General features: G+C 35.3%; 2 protein-coding genes across 2 annotated transcripts; one reads left to right on the forward strand and one right to left on the reverse strand.

The window, feature by feature from the left end:
• The first annotated feature begins 15682 nt into the window (after positions 1-15682).
• On the forward strand, positions 15683-18075 carry LOC143545611 (mitochondrial hydrolase YKR070W-like). Its single transcript, XM_077037466.1, has 12 exons — positions 15683-15780; positions 15843-15955; positions 16022-16057; positions 16538-16611; positions 16695-16735; positions 16799-16870; positions 16987-17173; positions 17257-17352; positions 17439-17506; positions 17581-17761; positions 17848-17931; positions 17998-18075. Exons 1-12 carry the CDS (start codon positions 15683-15685, stop codon positions 18055-18057), a joined length of 1110 nt encoding a protein of 369 aa, XP_076893581.1. The 3' UTR covers positions 18058-18075.
• Positions 18076-18354: 279 nt separating this feature from the next.
• Positions 18355-19032, reverse strand: LOC143545625 (uncharacterized). The gene has a single exon (XM_077037475.1). It carries the CDS (start codon positions 19030-19032, stop codon positions 18355-18357), a length of 678 nt encoding a protein of 225 aa, XP_076893590.1.
• Positions 19033-19303: the final 271 nt, after the last annotated feature.

The raw sequence follows: 19303 nt of genomic DNA on the forward strand, positions 1-19303 counted from the left end.
TTTTTGAAAAATCCAACAAGTCAATAAGTTGTTTTCAAATTCAATCCCAAACACACCCTTAATTGATAGTGCAATTGACTAATAAGGAACAAATTAATAAAAGATATACATGGAACCACAATAATTCGCGTTGCATCAGCATGGATGCTCCTTGCGTCCTAGCATATTATTGCCTGACTTATGATTTAGCATGAGTATGTTGTTCCTGGTGTCATTACCTAACTCGTATAATAGGTTGAAGATACGTACCTGACGGTGCATAACAGCTATATGAAATATAGTTTACCCATCCTCATTTGTATCAAGGATAAGATCAGCATAGGTTCGAAGCAACTCAACTATAAACTTGGTGTTGCCCTTTTCTGCAGCAACAAATAATATTCGAGATTTATATACTGTCGTTTCATCATCCAAGGAAGTAGGAGGCCCTCTTAGCATATTCTCAATTTCATCAAGGTTCATTGTTCTTGTAGCATGCCCCCAAATGATCTGTAGTAATTTTAGTGTTTGCTTGGCATGAAAATATGAAATTCTCCAATGTATCTAGATATAAATGCGTCAGTCTTCGGAGACAAACCTTAAAGTACAAACACATTACCAGCAAGTTCTGGATGATCCTCCAGGATTTGAAACGCAATGTCTATAGAAGATATATGATAATGACTACCTCTTAATAAATATGAAACCAAGAAAACATTTGAAATAGAAAATATGTACATAGGAAACAAACCTTATCGTCAAACAATCTCAAAATCAAAATTACATATATATAACTTTTTACTTTTTAGAATTTGGAGGTCCTAGAGAAATAGGACTTTAAAGCCATTGCTTTATTTCACTCCACTTTGAGCTACCCCTAACTAACTAGAAAACTATTAAAGTAGAAAATATATAGTAAAGAACATATATGTTTAGGGCTGTAAATGGACCGAATTGAACCGAGCCAAACCGGACGAGACATTGCCCGTTTTCATCCGTTAAGCTTTTGTCAGATAAAAGGACGGACGGTTCACGAACACTATACCGAATGAAAAGTTGTGTCCGTGTTCGTCCGTTAAGTTTTTGTCGGATAAACTGACAGTTCACAGAAATTAATGGACAAACAAGAGCACACTAATGGACGAAAAAATGCAAACAAACACGAATGAACACTAATGAACATGCGAACAAGTGCACGCACACGAATGGACAAACAGACAAATAAACAATTACATATTATCATAAATCCAAGTAAATTCACCTAGAAATTCAAAACACTTAACATAGTAATCAAAACACAATCATATCAAAATAATGTATGGGAATTTAAAAACCAAAAATCTTCTAATGTTTAATGAGAAATAAGGTTCAAATTCTTTATTTTTCTAGGAATTTTAACATACACAATATCGGACGAACGTAAACAAACCTTGAACCTTAATACGAATGTAAACGGACGTAATAGAATGGATGTAAACGAACACACTACTGAATGAACGCATCCTGTGTCCCTGTTCGCCCATTAAGCTTATTGAACGAATTTTATCCCGTCGAGCAAGGAAGAAAGTCAGCCTTAGTGATCCGACGGTGCCGAGTGGAAAGGCTACATGAAGGATTTGGAAGGTTACGGATGCGATGTTATTATCTTCATTTTTTTATCCATGTCCAGTTTATTTATTTAACGGACGAATATAAACAAACTTCCCGTCGAACGTATGACCGAATGTCTGCCGGAACATTCGTCGGACGTCCGACTCGTTTACAACCCTAGATATGTTGATGAAGTTAAGAAGTGACAACAAAGACTTGAAATTGATGAATATTGACTTTTATATGCTTTAAGTAGGTTCATTTTCTTTTGCAAAACGGTATGAATGTTGGTTCAGGACCCAAGTTAAAACACACACGACACAAGTATGTATGTGTATATTATGCAGGGAGAAAATATATGTTGGAAAAATAATAAAGAAAGAAGAAAGAAAGATGAAAGATGAAAGTGCGGGTTATAAATACATCCAACATAAACTAAAGACTCATTCCTCACCTAACTCCACTTTCTCCTAAATGACCGGTTAAAGCTAACTACTTTTAACTATAGTAACAATAAAACAAACAAAACAAAAGCAACAGACTCTATAAAACCAAACAAATAAACGTGGATTAAACCCTTTATTCCAGTTTGACTTGATCCAACCACTACTTGACCCATTAACTACTAAACTTGACTGACTTAACCTGCACTCGACCTGAACTGACCTAAAACATCCAGATTATATCCAACAATCACACTCTTAATCTTGATGTTTAGATTCGTTATTATCTTCATAATGCAGACGCATCATCATCATTTTCGGATAAACTGAGAGCTTCTTCTTTTGGTTCATTCTTCGGGAACTCTCACGCATAATGCCCATACTTTTGACAATTATAGCATTTAATGTGCTTTTTATCTCGACTCGTACATTGTTCCTTTCCGTCTTTATTAATTAGGTTGGAACCCACCACCTCGACCTTTACCTTGACCGCGACATCGTCCTTGTCTATCAAACTCACCACGCCTTGTTCTCATTTCGCATTCCTCCTTTGTAAACAACAACTTTCCTTGATCATCATCTTGTTCATCATGAACTTTAATCCTTTCTTCATAAACCTTCAACCTACCCACAGCTTCTTCAAGGGACATGTTTTCTAACTCCGAATATTGCTCAATCGAAACAACAATCTGCAAAAACTTTTTAGGAACAGAAGTTTAACAACTTTCTTACCACAACCACATCCTCCAGGTTAGACCCAAGACTCTTGAACTTTGTGCCAATTTCATTTAGTTTGCTCGAAAACTCATCAACCGTCTCATTTTCTTTCATCTTCAACAACTCTAACTCGGTTATAGGACTATGAAGCCTTTGCCTTCTGAACTCTGTCGGCTCCCAGATATCGTACACGAATCGCCTCTGACACGTCCTTGGCCTTTTTGTGCTTCGCCACTTGAAGTAACACATCTTGAGGTAAGGTTTGAAGCACAAATGATCTTGCCATCAAGTTCTTCTTCTCATCAATAGACGCTTGATATAACGCTAAATATTTATAATTCCCGTGTATAGTTTGTATAATATTTTATTAGTATTTGTTCGTTTTTAATTAGAATTTGTATACTACTAACATAATTGTGTAAAGTAGGTTTCGGAAGTTGATCTTGGTCGAAATGGGCGAAAAACGAGCTAAAACGGAGAACCGGAAGGATCAGGAATGAACCGGATGGAACTAGGATTGAACCGGACCGGGCCGGTCAGGATCCCCCTATTTGGGCACGCCGCGCCGCGTGACTAGTTGACCTTGGGCTGGCCGCGCGGCGCGTGGAGAAGAGATTTCCAGAAACGTCCACGTTTTTGTCAGTATTTTGGCCCAGAACTTTATATAAACACCCTTAAACTTAACCCTAAGAATACCCTGCGAACTAGAGCCCGAATTTGGTGTTTCCTGGAGCTTAGGATTGCAAGTTTTGGCGGGTTTAAAGGCAAGGAATCAGCCGGTAAAGTGCTCCTCGATCAAGAACAAAGACTACGGGTTTTATCACCTATTTTCTTCCGTTTTCAATTATTTTTGCCATGATTTCTTTGAACATTATTTCGTTTGATATTATAATGATTGGCTAAACCTTATAGACTGCCTAGGTGTGATGAACCTTCGTTAAAGTTTGATTTTTAATTGGGATTTGTTTAAGTTATGGTTTTATGAACTAGTAAAAGGTTTAATTATATTAAATAGATGTATATATGTGCTTATGATTATTTGATAAGTTTTATTATTCCATAGTTGCCTTGGTGATTGTTTATCATATAATAGGTTGCTATTAGGTCATCTACTATGTGTTTTTGACTAGTTTATGATTAAATTGCAATAAGATCATATGAATAATAATTCTTAATCAAATAAACCTAAGTGTGCTGCTAATCTTAATAGTTGTAAGGTGCTAGATTATTGATAGGTCTATGTTGATCAAGATTGCTATATTTAGTTCTTTGTATGGAATCCTTCTAGATTTGATTGGTTAACTTTGTCTATCGAATAAATTATATATAGTAAACCGTCTTTGATTTCCGCGCTGTAAGGTAGAATTTCGCATAAAGGAACTTGTTCATAATTAAATAGGTGGCCATAAAGAAACTTGATATTTAAAACTGGTTTGCATTAAAACTTATTAAAAACTCATAGGTGTCTTCTTGAGAAGGGTTATGGGTCCTGTTTGGGTTTTCTTTTAAGCGTCTATTATCCCAGTTCCATAACAAACACTTCCTGGTTAATTGACAACTACAACTTAGGGCTATCTAGCCTAGGTGGTTTTTCATCATCATCTGATTAAAATCAACTTAAATTGTCTTTCGTTTAAATTACTTGTTTTTCTTATTTAGTTTTTAATAATAGTTTAATTTTAGTATTTTAATAAAAACCCCATTAAACAAATATAAATAAATAGTCGTGTCAATTAGTTGAGTCTAATTAGCTAGTTAAGGTAATTTAAAGAGTCTCGTTGTAAGGCCCCGTTACCGGTAACCCTACTTTCGTGTTGGATTTACTCATAAACACAGTTCTAAATATCAGAGTTAATTAAAAACTTTACGCGGAATATAAAACTTTCATAAAACATTACATATCGATTCATAATCATGTCTTAAAACATTCCTCTTGTCTTTCAAAATCAAAACATAACTTAATAAACATATCAGATCTTCAGATGCCAGGCTTTAGTCTTCTGCCATGTGTCCTCCACTCAAGCCAGCTGTCTCAACCTACTCACCTGCGTGCATACTAAAAGTCAGCTACGCTGAGTGAGTTCTAGTTAATCATACAATACCATACAATACCATATTACATACATACGTACTTAACCTCATAACTTTCTTTCATACACACATAAGTACTCATGCCTTCATTCTTACTTACATACTTTCTTTACATTCATAATCATACGTTTTAAAGAGCCTTTCGCCCTATAACCTCACAGATATTATAAGGGTCTGGTCCCTAACATCACAGATATTATAAGGGTCTGGTCCCTAACATCACAGATATTATAAGGGTCTGGTCCCTAACATCACAGATATTATAAGGGTCTGGTCCCTAACATCACAGATATTATGAGGGTCTGGTCCCTAACATCACAGATATTATTAGGGTCTGGTCCCTAACATCACAGATATTATTAGGGTCTGGTCCCTTGTTTTCGAATATTAGTAGGGTTCGATTCCCTCTTCGTTACCATACAACCATACATCATACCTCGAGTATTATTAGGGCTCGGTACCCTTTTCGTAACCATACAACCATACAACCGTTATTTCCTTCTTTTATTAACTTTATTACGTTCATACACATAAACATACATATCATACTTGCCATATTTATAACGTTACAACCTGACAGTACGTGCAATATCCGAAGATCGTTCACGTACCATCAAGCAATCATTCATACATATCATACTTACCATATTTATAACGTTACAACCTGACAGTACGTGCAATATCCGAAGATCGTTCACGTACCATCAAGCAATCATTCATACATATCATACTTACCATATTTATAACGTTACAACCTGACAGTACGTGCAATATCCGAAGATCGTTCACGTACCATCAAGCAATCATTCATACATATCACATATATCACATATGGCATACACTTATCACTTAGGATAAATGTATTAACAACACATCAAGTATGCACACAGCCCCGAAAACATAACAAGGAATGGGGCTAGAAACTCACCTGGATCCTGTTACGCTCGCCGTTGATCGTAATTCCTTTCTTTAACTGGGCTCGGCTAACTGTATAATATTTACACATATCAATTAACTACTACTTCTCGTTTTGTATTTCTATCTATATATGACCCACAACGAACGGGGGTCCGGGGGCAGCGCCCCTGGCAGCGGGGTTCTAGGGGCGGCAGCCCCTAGCGGGGTCCAAGGGGCAGAGCCCCTGGCTGGGGTTAAGCTGCCAGGTCAGCTTGGAAAAATTTTATTTTCGATAACTGCCTTAACACATTTTCCATTAGGTTTTTAATTTATTTTCCAAACGAACTTCACTTCAGGCGAAGTTAAACCTCGGGCGAACTTGGCTTCAGGCGAAGTTAAACCTTAGGCGAACTTGGCTTCAGGCGAAGTTATCCTTAGGCGAACTTGGCTTCAGGCGAAGTTATCCTTAGGCGAACTTGGCTTCAGGCGAAGTTAAACCTTAGGCGAACTTGGCTTCAGGCGAAGTTATCCTTAGGCGAACTTGGCTTCAGGCGAAGTTAAACCTTAGGCGAACTTGGCTTCAGGCGAAGTTAAACCTTAGGCGAACTTGGCTTCAGGCGAAGTTAAACCTTAGGCGAACTTGGCTTCATGCGAAGTTATCCTTAGGCGAAGTTACGCTTGAAGGCGAAGTTACGCTTGAAGGCGAAGTTGATCAGGCGAACTTAATCTTGCAGGCGAAGTTATCGCGCTGCAGATCTGTTTGCCCATAACTCCTTCGTTTCTTAGCCAAATAACTCGATTTTGGTACCCACGGAATCGTATGATCGGCGCCTACAAATCCCAACCATCAAATCGGCCTAAAATCGACGTTTTAGGGGTCCGATTTGGGCAGTTTGGGTTTCGGGTTCGGTTAACCCATCCAATCCTAACCATTTACAGTAATAATAGCTTTGTTGGATTGTTCTTACCTTACCAACTCAGATCTATCAACAAAATCTCGGGTTTCGGCTTCGAATCTTGATCGGTTAGTATGTGTGTTTTGAGGAGTGTGTGGAGTGTGTGTGGAGTTTGGTGAGAAATGAGATATTTTGGGATTTTGGGGGTATTTATATCCCTGAAATCCCATTCTCATTTATCCTATCTCAATTAATCCAAGTCCATGACCCGCTCCTACTCGATATTAATAATTAAAACGCGAAATCACTAACATAACTTTCTTTATTCAACATTATAAATTTTAGGATGTTACACTCGTGGGTTCGATATCCGGACTTACTTAGTTGTACTAGAATCGACCGGTTCACTTGCCGGTTAGTAGTTTTAGTTAATTTAAGAGTCTAGAATTATTACTTAGTGTCTAGATTAGCGTAATTTTAGTTAATAATTTTATAACTACTTTTAGCACATCGAGTCGCGCGGCCAGGTGGTGAGCATTGGTCGCGCGGCGCAGTTAGCATGTATTCCAGAATTTCATTTTTTTTAAATGCCATATTATATCCATTTTTCCCAAGCTTTTTCAAATCCGTTTCTCCTACCTCTCAATACCCACAAACCCTAACCCCCTTTTCATCAAATCCACCATTTTTCACCAATTTTTTTTCCAATTAATCCACAAAATCATTAACATATCATCATATAATCATAACCCACCATCAATTTTCACTTAATCTTCATCATTCAAGTCACCAACACCACTTTACATTCCAAATTTTTTGCCTCATATTCCTTGTACTTTCGACATTAAGGTATGATTTCTTGTAACTTTTGTACTTGATTTTGTATTATGATTCTTGTTTTATGATTTAGTTAGTTAGTTTCTGTAATATATTTTGTTGGGTTTGTGAGAAATTGTCGGTTGCTTAAGTTAGTTTGCGGTTTTTGGTGCCGGGTTGGACTAAGTTAGAATATAATTTTGGTTGAGGGATTGATTTAGTCGGAATTATTTGTTAGATTTTTGGTTGTGGACGGGTTGGTTTGGTTTTGCTAGATTACATATGGGTGCGGTTGATACGGTTTGGATTTTAATGTATACATTTAAGTTAATTGTTGAACATTAGTGTTTTGATTTGTAGGGCCAATATTCTATATTGTTTTTAGGATTGTATATGTCGTTTTAGTTTGCTTTTAGTCGGTGTAGTACGTACTCGGTACGTTTAGTTTGTACGTTTTGGAGAAATGGGGACCCTATAAAAGGTCACCTACCCATTTCTCCACACTAACTCTTCACTACTTCAAGAAAATAAAGTTTCTCTCTCTCCAAAAACCTCTCCTCTCATTTTCTCTCTTTTGTAATAACAAACTAAGATCCGAGATCCAAGTGTCGTTGGTGATTTCCGCTAACCAACAACACGGATTGATCCGAGTCAAGTCTTGAGATCCATCTAGATGACCTACATGATTGTTACTAGTTTGGAAAACAAATTTTTTATATAAATCACATCTTTTGGTTTTTCGTTCGTTTATAACTCAATGTTCAGTTTTATAGCACTTAGGCTTAATTGGGACAATTAAAGTGCTGGGGGAGGTAATGTACATTGAGTCTATGGTGAATGGGGGACTTTCAGTATTGACGAAATCGACCAACAAAGTATGGTCGACCAAGATGGAGGGATTTTGAAATACTATGGCTTTTGGGATGTTATTGAACCTACAGTCAACTTAATTGGGATAATTAAAGTGCCAGGGGGAGGTACTATAGTTGAAAGAAAAATGTACAAAGCGTTGGGGTGCATATGTCAAACCTTACCGAAAGGTATGTTGGTACAAGTTGGCATACTCATGAATGCTAAGGAAGTATGGCGTACTTTGAAGATTCTATTTCTTGGAATTGATTATGTGTGAAAGGTAGAAGACAAAAAAGAAGCTCAAACACGTAAGAAAGAAGCTCAGGAAGCTACAGAGATAGAAGAAGCTTTACAATCTCTTTTAGAAAGTGAAGAAAAAGAAAAATTAAATGAAGAAAAAAAAAAGAGAAGATGGTGAATCTTCAGGTATGTTTTTCTGATTCAGTCAACCTTGAAGATGATAAAACTATTAAGATGAGTTAGCAGAAATGAAGCAAGAAATCTGCTACTGATCGTTATGATGAGAGAAAGGATATGGCACTGAATGATATAGCTAACAAGTCTTCAGATTTAGAAGTATGTGTGAAAGTAAAAATTGTGCATTTGTTGATGAAAAGTCAGAACCGAATGAAAGGTTCAGAAGAATAGTCAGAAAGAAAAGCCCAATCGGGTCTTATAAAGAAAGAAAGAATAACCCATTGGCAAGTGTTGATGAGCAAAGAAATAAAAGAAAAGTGAGAATGAAGAATGTTGAGAATGATGTTGTATCTGCGATCAATATGGATGGTTTGAATGATAAACATGAATTTCATGCTAAACAAGTTTGTTACAAACTACAGAAAAGAAAGGGTAAAGACGAACCAATGATTAAAATTTAAGAGTTGAGAGCGCTATTGGGGATTCAGAATTAAGAGGGTGAATGAAGGTTTTGAATTAATAAAGTGAAGGATTTATTTTGTTATGCTTTATTTAATTGAATTATAATATTGGGAAAGGTTTAGTCTTGGAGAGAAAGTTTAGTAATTGGCTTGGAGAGTAAGTTTAGTAATACTATACATAGGGATCTAGGTTATTGTTTTTTGTGTGTCAAGAAGTCTCTTTCTTTATATGTTCGTGAAGTTCGTTGTTAAGTTCGTTTGATTATATGAAAAGAGTCGAGGGTCATTACCCCAATATCTTGAGTTCGTTTGTCTGATCTGTCTGGGCCAACATACATGATTTGGACTATTAACCCTTATGCTAGAAGAATACACCAGTATCACCAGAATAATATAATTAAAGAGTTCATTTAAACCGCAAGGTTCCCAATTCAATATACAGTTTTAACATGCCTTTATAGATTCGAACATTAAGTATTTTATCGAATTGAAAGATAGTAATTATAACATGGGGCACTTACATATATCCCCTTCCTAAGTTCTCTTATAACACATTTACCCATCTCTTAAAAGTCAATTACATATTTCTCCTTCCTAAACCATATATATTACATATCTCTCAATTTCATTAAAATTAACTAATTAAATGACTATTTGACCCTTAATAAATTAATTAAACAACTATTTACATATATCCACTTATTAATAACAACAATTACATATATCTCAAATTTAAACCAAAACCGAGTCGAGTCAGTGTTAAGACGAGCATATCAAATCTAATAAATTCAATTGAAGTCGATTTTTTTAATCGTTAGTAAATATAAAAAAGTACTTTTTACATTGTTTATAGATTCATATTTATAACATGGGTTCAATATTTTTTACACATGTTTCAATTCGATTTTTTTAATAGTTAGCAAAATAATAAGCATACATATTCTTCAACATATTCTTAACAGATTAACTGATCATTAAAATGGTCTCTTCACACATAAGTCAGCCAAAATATAAAAACACCAAGATTTACACCTATAATAAAAGCCACAACAAACACATTTGAAATGAATAAAAAGTACTTAATGACCAGATTACAAAAACCTATTCACATGTCTTGTACTCTGAATCTTCTTAATTGTATATGTTCCTCTTCTTTTCGACCATTTTCAGTATACTTTTACAATAAAGATGACTCTGCATCGAATTTACATTCTTAATAGCATCTCTCACAAGCTCTCCGATGCAAACCTCTAATAAAAAGTGAAATATATGTTAATTAATCATAGAACTAAAATAAAATAAGCTAACCAATAATTAGAATAAAAGGTGTTAAGTTAACTAACCCTGATGGAACTAAAAAGCTTTAATGCTGATTGTACAACAAAATTCCCTTAGATATCTACAAAAACTGATGATGCATTTGGGCTTCTAACCAATTTTAAAATATTTTTGCTGAATTCATAGTTAGCAAATACGTTAGGCGCACTCAAGGCGCAAAGGCCTCTCCGAGAGCCTAGGCGCTAGGCGTAAAAAAAAGCGTGGCCTTCAAAGAAAAGGCACACTTAAATAAAAAAATTTCAAAAATATTCTGTAAAGGAAAATACCATTTTTTTCACATTCCAATATATTTCAAGCCATAATCCTCTAACATAAACTACCAAAATCATTTAAAATCCCAAAATAACCAGCATACATTATCAAAGTAGACAGTTTATTCAAAAAGTAATGATCTAAGCATTTTCAATCAAGACTAATGACACTTTAGCCAACAACAATCTAAATTAAATTAAAGTTTAAAAACATGTTAACATGTTGCATTATGCCAATTAGTAAATAAAACACACTACATTAAACTTTTAATTATGAAAAGGATGCATCTTTAAACAATTAAAATTAAAAAATATGAGAAATTGAGAGTCAATCACAAGCTCTGCTAATCGTGTTCTTTAATTATGCTAACCCAATTAATGTAAGGCAAGTTGTTTAAATGGGTTAAGTGATAAAGTCAAAGAAAATCAAATAAAATCAAACAGAAAAATGAAAATTAAATTAAATCAAGAAGAAAAATAAGCAAGCGGCGACTTTTCTCCTAAATTAGTGCATGTAATTCAGGAAAGAGGTGAACCATCGCTTCACTAAAAAAACGCCTAAGTGGCCAGGCGCTGCGATTTTAATAACTATGTGGTTCTGATTCAATCATACATGATAAATCTTCCTGAGTAACAACAAAATTTGACTGTGCTAAACACCACAAATAACAATTCTTTCATTCCATGATTCTATTGATTTCAATGTCCAGAAAGCGTAATATCCAAACAAGCGCTTGGATTTGATGTAATAAAAAAAACTGTCTTTTAGACAGATTAATGCACAAAAACCAAGAAAAATGAGAGTCAAATACTGAAACCTAAAAATGGCACTAAAGACATGGATGTCTATCGGACGTGCATCCTTAATCCCAGTCTCATACTGGATTGTATTCTTGTGTCTCGGATTGTAAAACTTGTTTTTGTTAAACAAAAGCAAACTTATTATTTTTGGTTTATGTTTTTAGTTTGAAATTTAATGGTTTACTATTCAGGTTATGTAAAATCCCTGTGTTAAAACATTTGTAAAAATTGTTTTACTCAATTTGAAACCCAAATTAAACTAGACCCGATATAACAAGACTCAATTAACCCGAGAACCATATAAACTGATTCTAGAATGGTTCGGTTTTCAGGTTATATTCCCTCAATGTAAACCCCAAAGTATCCGACTCGATAAACCTGAAACCCCATAAAATAACGTAAAGAACACTCCTGTCACAGAGTAATGATTGCCAAAAAGATGAGGTTTGGCATGTTGGGCCAAACAAAACTCAAATAAAAACATTCAATTATAAAAATACTATTCAATATAAAGTCATGTAAAAATTAATAGGACATTTAATTTAAGGTATGCACACATTGCATAGTGCCACACCCCAACCTAAGGCGAAAATGTCGCGGCGTGAGCCGATTGCTCACAGCTCGAAGATACTATCATAAATAAATTGTGACAATATCTATTATGTTAATTATTTTCACATACAGTGCACAAACATTCCAAAATATAAATGAATAATTTTAAACAGGTAAACCAAACAAGTCTTTAAATAATAATTGTCCTCATTAAAACCCTAAGGTCTTTCTAAGTGTCCATACTTCAACTTCAATTTAATGACAACCTGCATATGCGTAGAAAACAGAGTTTGTCAACAACACATGTTGAGTGAGTTTATCACCAGTTTTTGCAATGAAATAAGCAAAACGTAATAAATGCGGTAAATGAATCAAACCATGAGCAAATAAGTTGTCAAGTAACCATTGCCAAACGAATCGGGCGCGGGTAAATATAATGAGAACCCTATACAATGGGATATGCTGGACCTCTCCGAATACGAATGCGCACATAAACAAGTAAGCACATAACAAGTATATTTGATTAATTACACACAATTACACGTTTACTATTGTTTGAGATATATACATATACATATATATATATATATATATATATATATATAATATGAAGTATGCATATGTCTTAAAACATTTAGAAGACTTAGTAAAATAGGAGAATGATAAAACTCACCTTAGATTAAAGTCAAGCGAATATAAATACAAATAAATGAGTTAACGAATAAGCGAGTCGTCCACTACGTGTCAAAAGATATAAACAATCAAAACCTGAAACTTTGAGATATGATAATAAGTAAAAACGAACTCAATTCCGCTGGAATCGATCCAAACGGACGTCTAGAACTCCGGTTATGTTAAATTAAATATTTAAGCGAGCTGGTACTGACCAGAATCCGAACAACGATTTGGAAGTCGGGTTTTGGTCAGTAACCTTAAAATTTTGTTACGAGAATAAAAATATTCTGGACCGAACGTTGGTTCTGACCAGAAGCATGATAAATTGATTGGTCAAAGTTGATGACTATTATGCCCTTAAACAGGTTTGAGTCCAATTGTCCACCGAGACTCCCTCAATCGGCAAAATTGATTGAGGGATTTTGTTCTACAGATAAAAATCTATAATATTTAAGAAGACAACTTACCCGAACGATGAATGGAACAAGAGATAATTGAGGTCAAAGGGTCTTGAAGCTTGAAAGTCAACGAAGCAATATGAACTTGATAAATTCTTGAAGAAACCGACAATGGGGAAAGGAGTTTCGTGGATTGTAGCTATGGGGGCTGGTAATGAAGTAATAATTTAGGGTTTTATGATATGCCTTGTTTAGATATCAAGGGTTAAGACTTGTTTATTAGGAAATAAATATTTTAGGAAATCGAATAATCAATTAATGACAAAATCAGATATAATAACTTAAAGATTTTGGTTTGGACGGTAATAAATCGAAATTGGAATGTTTTATAACATTAGTTGACATATCTTGGAGCTTAAGTTTCGTTAATTTAATCGAAAATAGAAAGAATTGGCAAAACTAGTCCCTATAGTTCCAAAAAATGCGATTTTTAGCCGTTTTAAGCGATTTTAAAGGTTTTTAAGGGCAATTTGGCATAGTTGAAAGCTATGAAATTATAAAATAAGTTATACCAAGTTATACCAATAAATACAAGTTTTAAATAGTTCGAAAGATCCGAATAAGTTCCCGGATCGGGTTTTATATACACGAATATGGGTTTGAAAAATCCCAGATGTCACATATAGCGCTTCACAAACAACATTCTAACACTAACAGAGGTTGATAATTGTGTGTAAAACCCTAATTACCTTAAACCGACAAACAATATTCAGGATTTCACATGCTATACTAGCAAATAGAGTACTGAGAATGTCGGAATCGCGTTGCTATCTTGTTTGCGTGAATGGCGCCGGAATTGAACGACAAAGAGGTTGCCGGAATCGCCAATTCTCGTTTGCGTTTGTGCCTTCAGGAAGACATTTGGATTTTTCAATCGATGGTAGGCAGGGATTACAAATTGAGAAGGGGTAAAGGGGTAATCACACATGAAAAATATGCAATTAAATGTATGCAGTTAATGCGGTAAAAATTTGGTTAGTGGACAAGGGCCACTATTTGATATATAGGTTATCGCAGTGGGATAGCGGTGAGAAAACGGCAATTTTAATATCATGCATCATATATATATTAATAGTAATATCAAAAGTAAAAAACACAAAAGTATCAATAACCAAAACATGATTCAATTATAAGCAATGAAATCTTCCTCCGAGTCCACATCAACCAAGGAATTGTTGGTAGACGAAAGAGCGAGAACATGAGTTTTCTAAGGTTTGGATAAAAAAGCTGGTTATAAATAAATAAAAGATCAAATTTAAAGTTTGAGCTATTTTGGTCTTTACTTAATTTAGCCCATATATATCAACCTTGAAAATCGGTGTTATGACCAATATCTAGGAATAAAAATCCGGTCAAACAGCGGCCAATAGCACCGCTAATAGCGGTTCCGCTATTGGCACCGCTATTTTGCAAAGGTCCGCTAACCGCTATCCCACCGCTATCCCACCGCTATTGACTGCATAAGTTTAACATTTGGGGGATTATGTAATTAAAAGGCCTAAAGGGGGAAAATATGTAAAAATCCTTATAACATAAACAAAATTGTATGTTTTAAGTTATGAGCAATTGTTATTCACCTTTTAATATCTGCTAGCTTTATATGGAGTTATCATATCACACGACATGAATATTGCCATTCGTTGAGCGAGTTTGAATCCACCAAACATTTGAGACTTGAGCCAGTAACAATATGAGTTGAGTTGCGTTTAATCCAGGTTGAAAATCTTGAATCCTTAATGATTTTTTATGATTACATTTATACAATTCTCGTAAAAATATTGTATGACAAATTATTAATCAAGCTTTAGCACATATTCAAACCAATGGTTGGTGTGACAAAAAGAATTTTTGGAATATTTTATTTTTTCTAATAAGTTTTTCTTAAACATGTTAATTTTACAAATCTATTTGTTGGGTTTAGTTTTAGTAATGTAACGAACTCAATTGATACTGACCAAATGCTCGTCGAATAGCCGCTGCAACACCCGAGTTTTGTTGTTTTATTTTTGTTTTAAATATGTTCTCACAAATTCACGTCACGCAGCCACAACGTTCAGATTTTACCCATTTTGTTTTAAGAATGCTTTTTTTATTGTTATTTTTTTAAATAATCTAACTTTTTTAGCCTTAGTGTCAGGAACGTAAAGTACCGAACCGACATCGAGTCTTTGATCATAAGCTGACATGTGTCGATACTGTTTTAAACATTTAGATCTTTATTTTTGGAATTTAATGTCAATGACGTATCGTACCTAACCAATACCGTTAAAATGGGTCGTAACGTGACCGGTTAGTGGAATAATTAGGTTCAAGACGTGAGTCCTTAGACTCGACGGAACAATTTTATTTATGTGGTCTATCGGTAAAGATCGAGCGAACCACACAAAAGGAAAGCATGGAGACAATAATATATGAGAATAAAAAATCATTGTCTTGTTCGAATTCAAGATGAGATTTATCACGATTTCTAGGGTTTTACAGCAGCACAGAAATAAAATCCAAATCCAATTGCGATGTCATCGTCACCTTCATTCTGTACCTAACAGGTTAATTCGTCCATTAACTATTTCTTATTATGTGATCATTTAAGTCGATTTATTTCTGGCAGACCTTCCGTTGGAATTGCATTTGATATTGATGGTGTCATACTTCGTGGACGCAGTCCAATTGGAGACTCTCCCAAAGCTTTGAGGAGATTATATGATTATGATGCTGATTCTGGTAATTAATAATAATGCTGTATGTATACTCGAATTGATGGTTTTAATTTTACTCGTACTCGTGCAGGTAGCCTGAAGATCCCATACCTGTTTCTAACAAATGGTCACTACATTTCATCTTTCTTTACTCGAGTAATTAGTTTTTAATTTTTACCATCAGCTGACTCATCTACTATTAGTTATAACTAGCACTGGCATACGGGTCGGGTCAGAACGGGTTAGGGTCGAAACAAGTTGGTCTTTTTGTTGCCATTCCTAAAAGCATGATTTCATCATTAACACACCTTTGGTTCGGGTCGAGATGAATTCGGGTCGGAACAGGTTTCGGGGGTTCGGTTAGGAACAGGTTTCGGGTCAGAACGGGGTTTAGGTCTGAATCGGGTTTCGGGTCAGAATGAGTTTTTTTCTTTCCTGAGACGGGTTTCAGGCCGGGATGGGTTTTGGAACAGAACGAGTTCTGAATCAGAACGGATTCGGTTTGGATCAGGTTTTGACGTCGGGATGGCTTTGGGTCGGAACAGGTTTCAGGTCGCAACATGATATGTCATTAGTACTAATCAGTTGTCTTATTATGATGTAACAGGCAGAGGTATCCCTGAATCTAGACGGGCCTCTGAGTTGAGTCAACTCCTTGGAGTGAATATTGACCCTATTCAGGTTATTCCTTAACATTCACTATGATGGTCGACATCATCAGTTCTGATTATTAGTTTATTCATAATTTGATACACCTTATGCAGATCGTACAGGGTCACTCGCCTTTCAAAAACTTGCTGACTAGGTATCCTTATGATTTATATCTTTGTTTTTGTTATACGTTAATGCTATTTGTACTTGCCGTTAGGTTTGAAAATGAACTGATTGTTGCCACCGGGAAAGGGGAGCCTGCAGTGGTGATGTCTGAATACGGTTTCAAGTAAGAATACTATTAATCTCAATCGAATGCAGAGTACCGCATCTTTGATTCAGAAAAATTTGAGTTTGTTCTGTATTATGGATATCATTATGTATATTATTTTCATTCATGTACAGAAAGGCTATTTCGTTAGACGAATATGCGTCTTACTTTAAAAACATTGACCCTTTATCACCATACAAAACCTGGACCACAACGCAGCCATGCAATGAGCAAAAAAGCTCCGGTTTTGATGTTACTTCTGAAAGAGTTAAAGCGGCTTTTGTTGTTAGTGATCCTGTTGACTGGAGTAGAGATATTCAGGTACCCGCTCTTTTTATCATCAACATATTTTTTGAAAGTTTTCTTTTGCACAGTAAATGAGAATGATGGACGGCGTTTTCTAGGTTCTTTGTGACATTTTGAGATCGGGTGGTCTTCCTGGAGAGAAGTCCGAGCATCAACCACATATGTATTTTGCTGCTGATGATCTTGAATATCAGGTCATTAGTTAATAGTATTCATTGTTTGTTAGGTCATACATATCACTTCTAGCTAGATGCATTGATGATTTTAATGGTCAGGGCAGGCTGTGTTTCCTTCTGAACGTCTTGGCATGGGGGCTTTTAGGATCGCTTTAGAAAGCATTTTTAACAGGTAAAACTATTAATTATATCACCTGCATAAATATTATTGTTTTTGTTTTCTTATTTTAACTGCACGTCTTGTAGTATTCACCACAAGCCATTGAAGTACACCTCGTTTGGAAAACCAAATCCTTTTGTTTTCAAGAATGCGGAATCTATATTAATGGAACTTAACGGCATTTACAAAGACACGAAATCCCACAGTTTTAAAACCCTATACATGATCGGGGACAATCCATCAGTTGACATCAAGGGTGCAAGACAGGTTTGCTTCTATTTCTATGTGAATTGGATTAGTCAAGCCTAGATGTAATGATCTTATATGAAATCATTTTCATGTTTATATCTCAGGCCGGACATCCATGGTTTTCTATATTGACAAGGACAGGTGTTTTTAGAGGAAAAGAAAACCACACATATTATCCTGCTGACAAGGTAAGTCAGATGTCAAATAATTTCGTGCTCGAGACATGAACTAATTCCATTACTTGTCTTGTGCAGGTCGTCGATACGGTAGCAGATGCTGTGGAGTTTATCTTGCGAAGGGAAGCTATTGCTTAGCATAAACACATTCTTTTTTGTCGCCCATTATACTTCGAGACGCAATCCCCTAAATTACCCATCATGTTTCATTTTCCCTAATTTTCTTATAACGCGACTCAAGCAACCAGTACTACATCCAAGTGATGTGTTAAAGTTAAGACTACTTTAAAACATGTTCACATTCATTTGTACAAAAAATCAAACACCCCATTCATATATGGTGGCTGTAAAGAGTCTTAGTACGACAAGACAATCATCAATACATAGTAAGCTACATATAAAATGAAATGCATAATTAATGAATATAAGTGCACATCAACATCGCTTGGAGAATATACTTTTAATGATACTTTTATACGGGAATCGCCACCAAGGAGAATTGTTAGAATGCAACCTCTGTTTGCTGGTGTAAAGCATGCGTTTCTTGGGATTAAAGAGATAACGAGAATCATATGTAGAGCGAATCATATCGACTAATATATGAAATTGCAATACTGCAAACATGATGACGGGTACGGTAGCAAATGCAGCAATAAGGATTGGCACCCATTTCAACCCTTGGTGGTATAGCACAAAGAAATTTGCACTAAAAGTTACCATCATTGCCGCCACGGAGATGAAAAGTGATAGTAGACCTGCCAGTAGCTTTCTAGGTAATGAAAAGAGGAAATCGAGTTGCTCGTAACCTGATGTGAGGATAGACAAGAACACTAGGAGTGAAGATGAGGCAGAGAACAAAGAAATGGCGTCTGCGATAACAAAAACTAAGAAGGTACGTTTATGAATGAATATAGGTGGTCCATGGTCTTGGTTGTATCCACCTGGAACTGTAAAGGTTACTGCAAATGCAACAGTTACGATAAGTGTGGCGACAACCATGCAGTCTTTCATCCATTGCAATCCCTCGGAAACTTGTCTATTATTTTCTTTAGAGAATAACTCGTAAGGTGTATAACCTTCATTGTTTTTCTTTCCCCTCAAATAAGGTGGCATCATATCATAAACTTCCTACAACGTACACAAATCGTAGACAACTCGTTATTTCCATGTACTGTTGCATTGAACAGCTGGGTAGTGTACGCTATATCACTACTGGTATCCATCAAAATTGATAAAAACTTGAGAAAAAAACACGAAAAACAACCAAATAATTTTCTGCTTATTGGTTTATGTTTTTACTTTGTCTTAAAAAATTCATCATTAGGTAGCTTTATTATTATTATTATTATTATTATTATTATTATTATTATTATTATTATTATTA

Source organism: Bidens hawaiensis, unplaced genomic scaffold (genome assembly GCF_021521415.1).
Source record: "Bidens hawaiensis isolate Kalapana, Puna unplaced genomic scaffold, B.hawaiensis_p1.1 tig00013987_1, whole genome shotgun sequence".
NCBI classification, from domain to species: Eukaryota; Viridiplantae; Streptophyta; class Magnoliopsida; order Asterales; family Asteraceae; genus Bidens; species Bidens hawaiensis.

What these genes read in the sequence shown, in the direction of transcription:
- LOC143545611 (XM_077037466.1), top strand. Translation starts at nt 15,683, where the DNA reads ATGAGATTTATCACGATTTCTAGGGTTTTACAGCAGCACAGAAATAAA. An exon ending in CTTCATTCTGTACCTAACAG is followed by an intron (nt 15,781 to 15,842) that starts GTTAATTCGTCC and finishes TATTTCTGGCAG; the next exon opens with ACCTTCCGTTGGAATTGCAT. An exon ending in ACATCAAGGGTGCAAGACAG is followed by an intron (nt 17,762 to 17,847) that starts GTTTGCTTCTAT and finishes TTTATATCTCAG; the next exon opens with GCCGGACATCCATGGTTTTC.
- LOC143545625 (XM_077037475.1), bottom strand. Translation starts at nt 19,032, where the DNA reads ATGCCACCTTATTTGAGGGGAAAGAAAAACAATGAAGGTTATACACCT.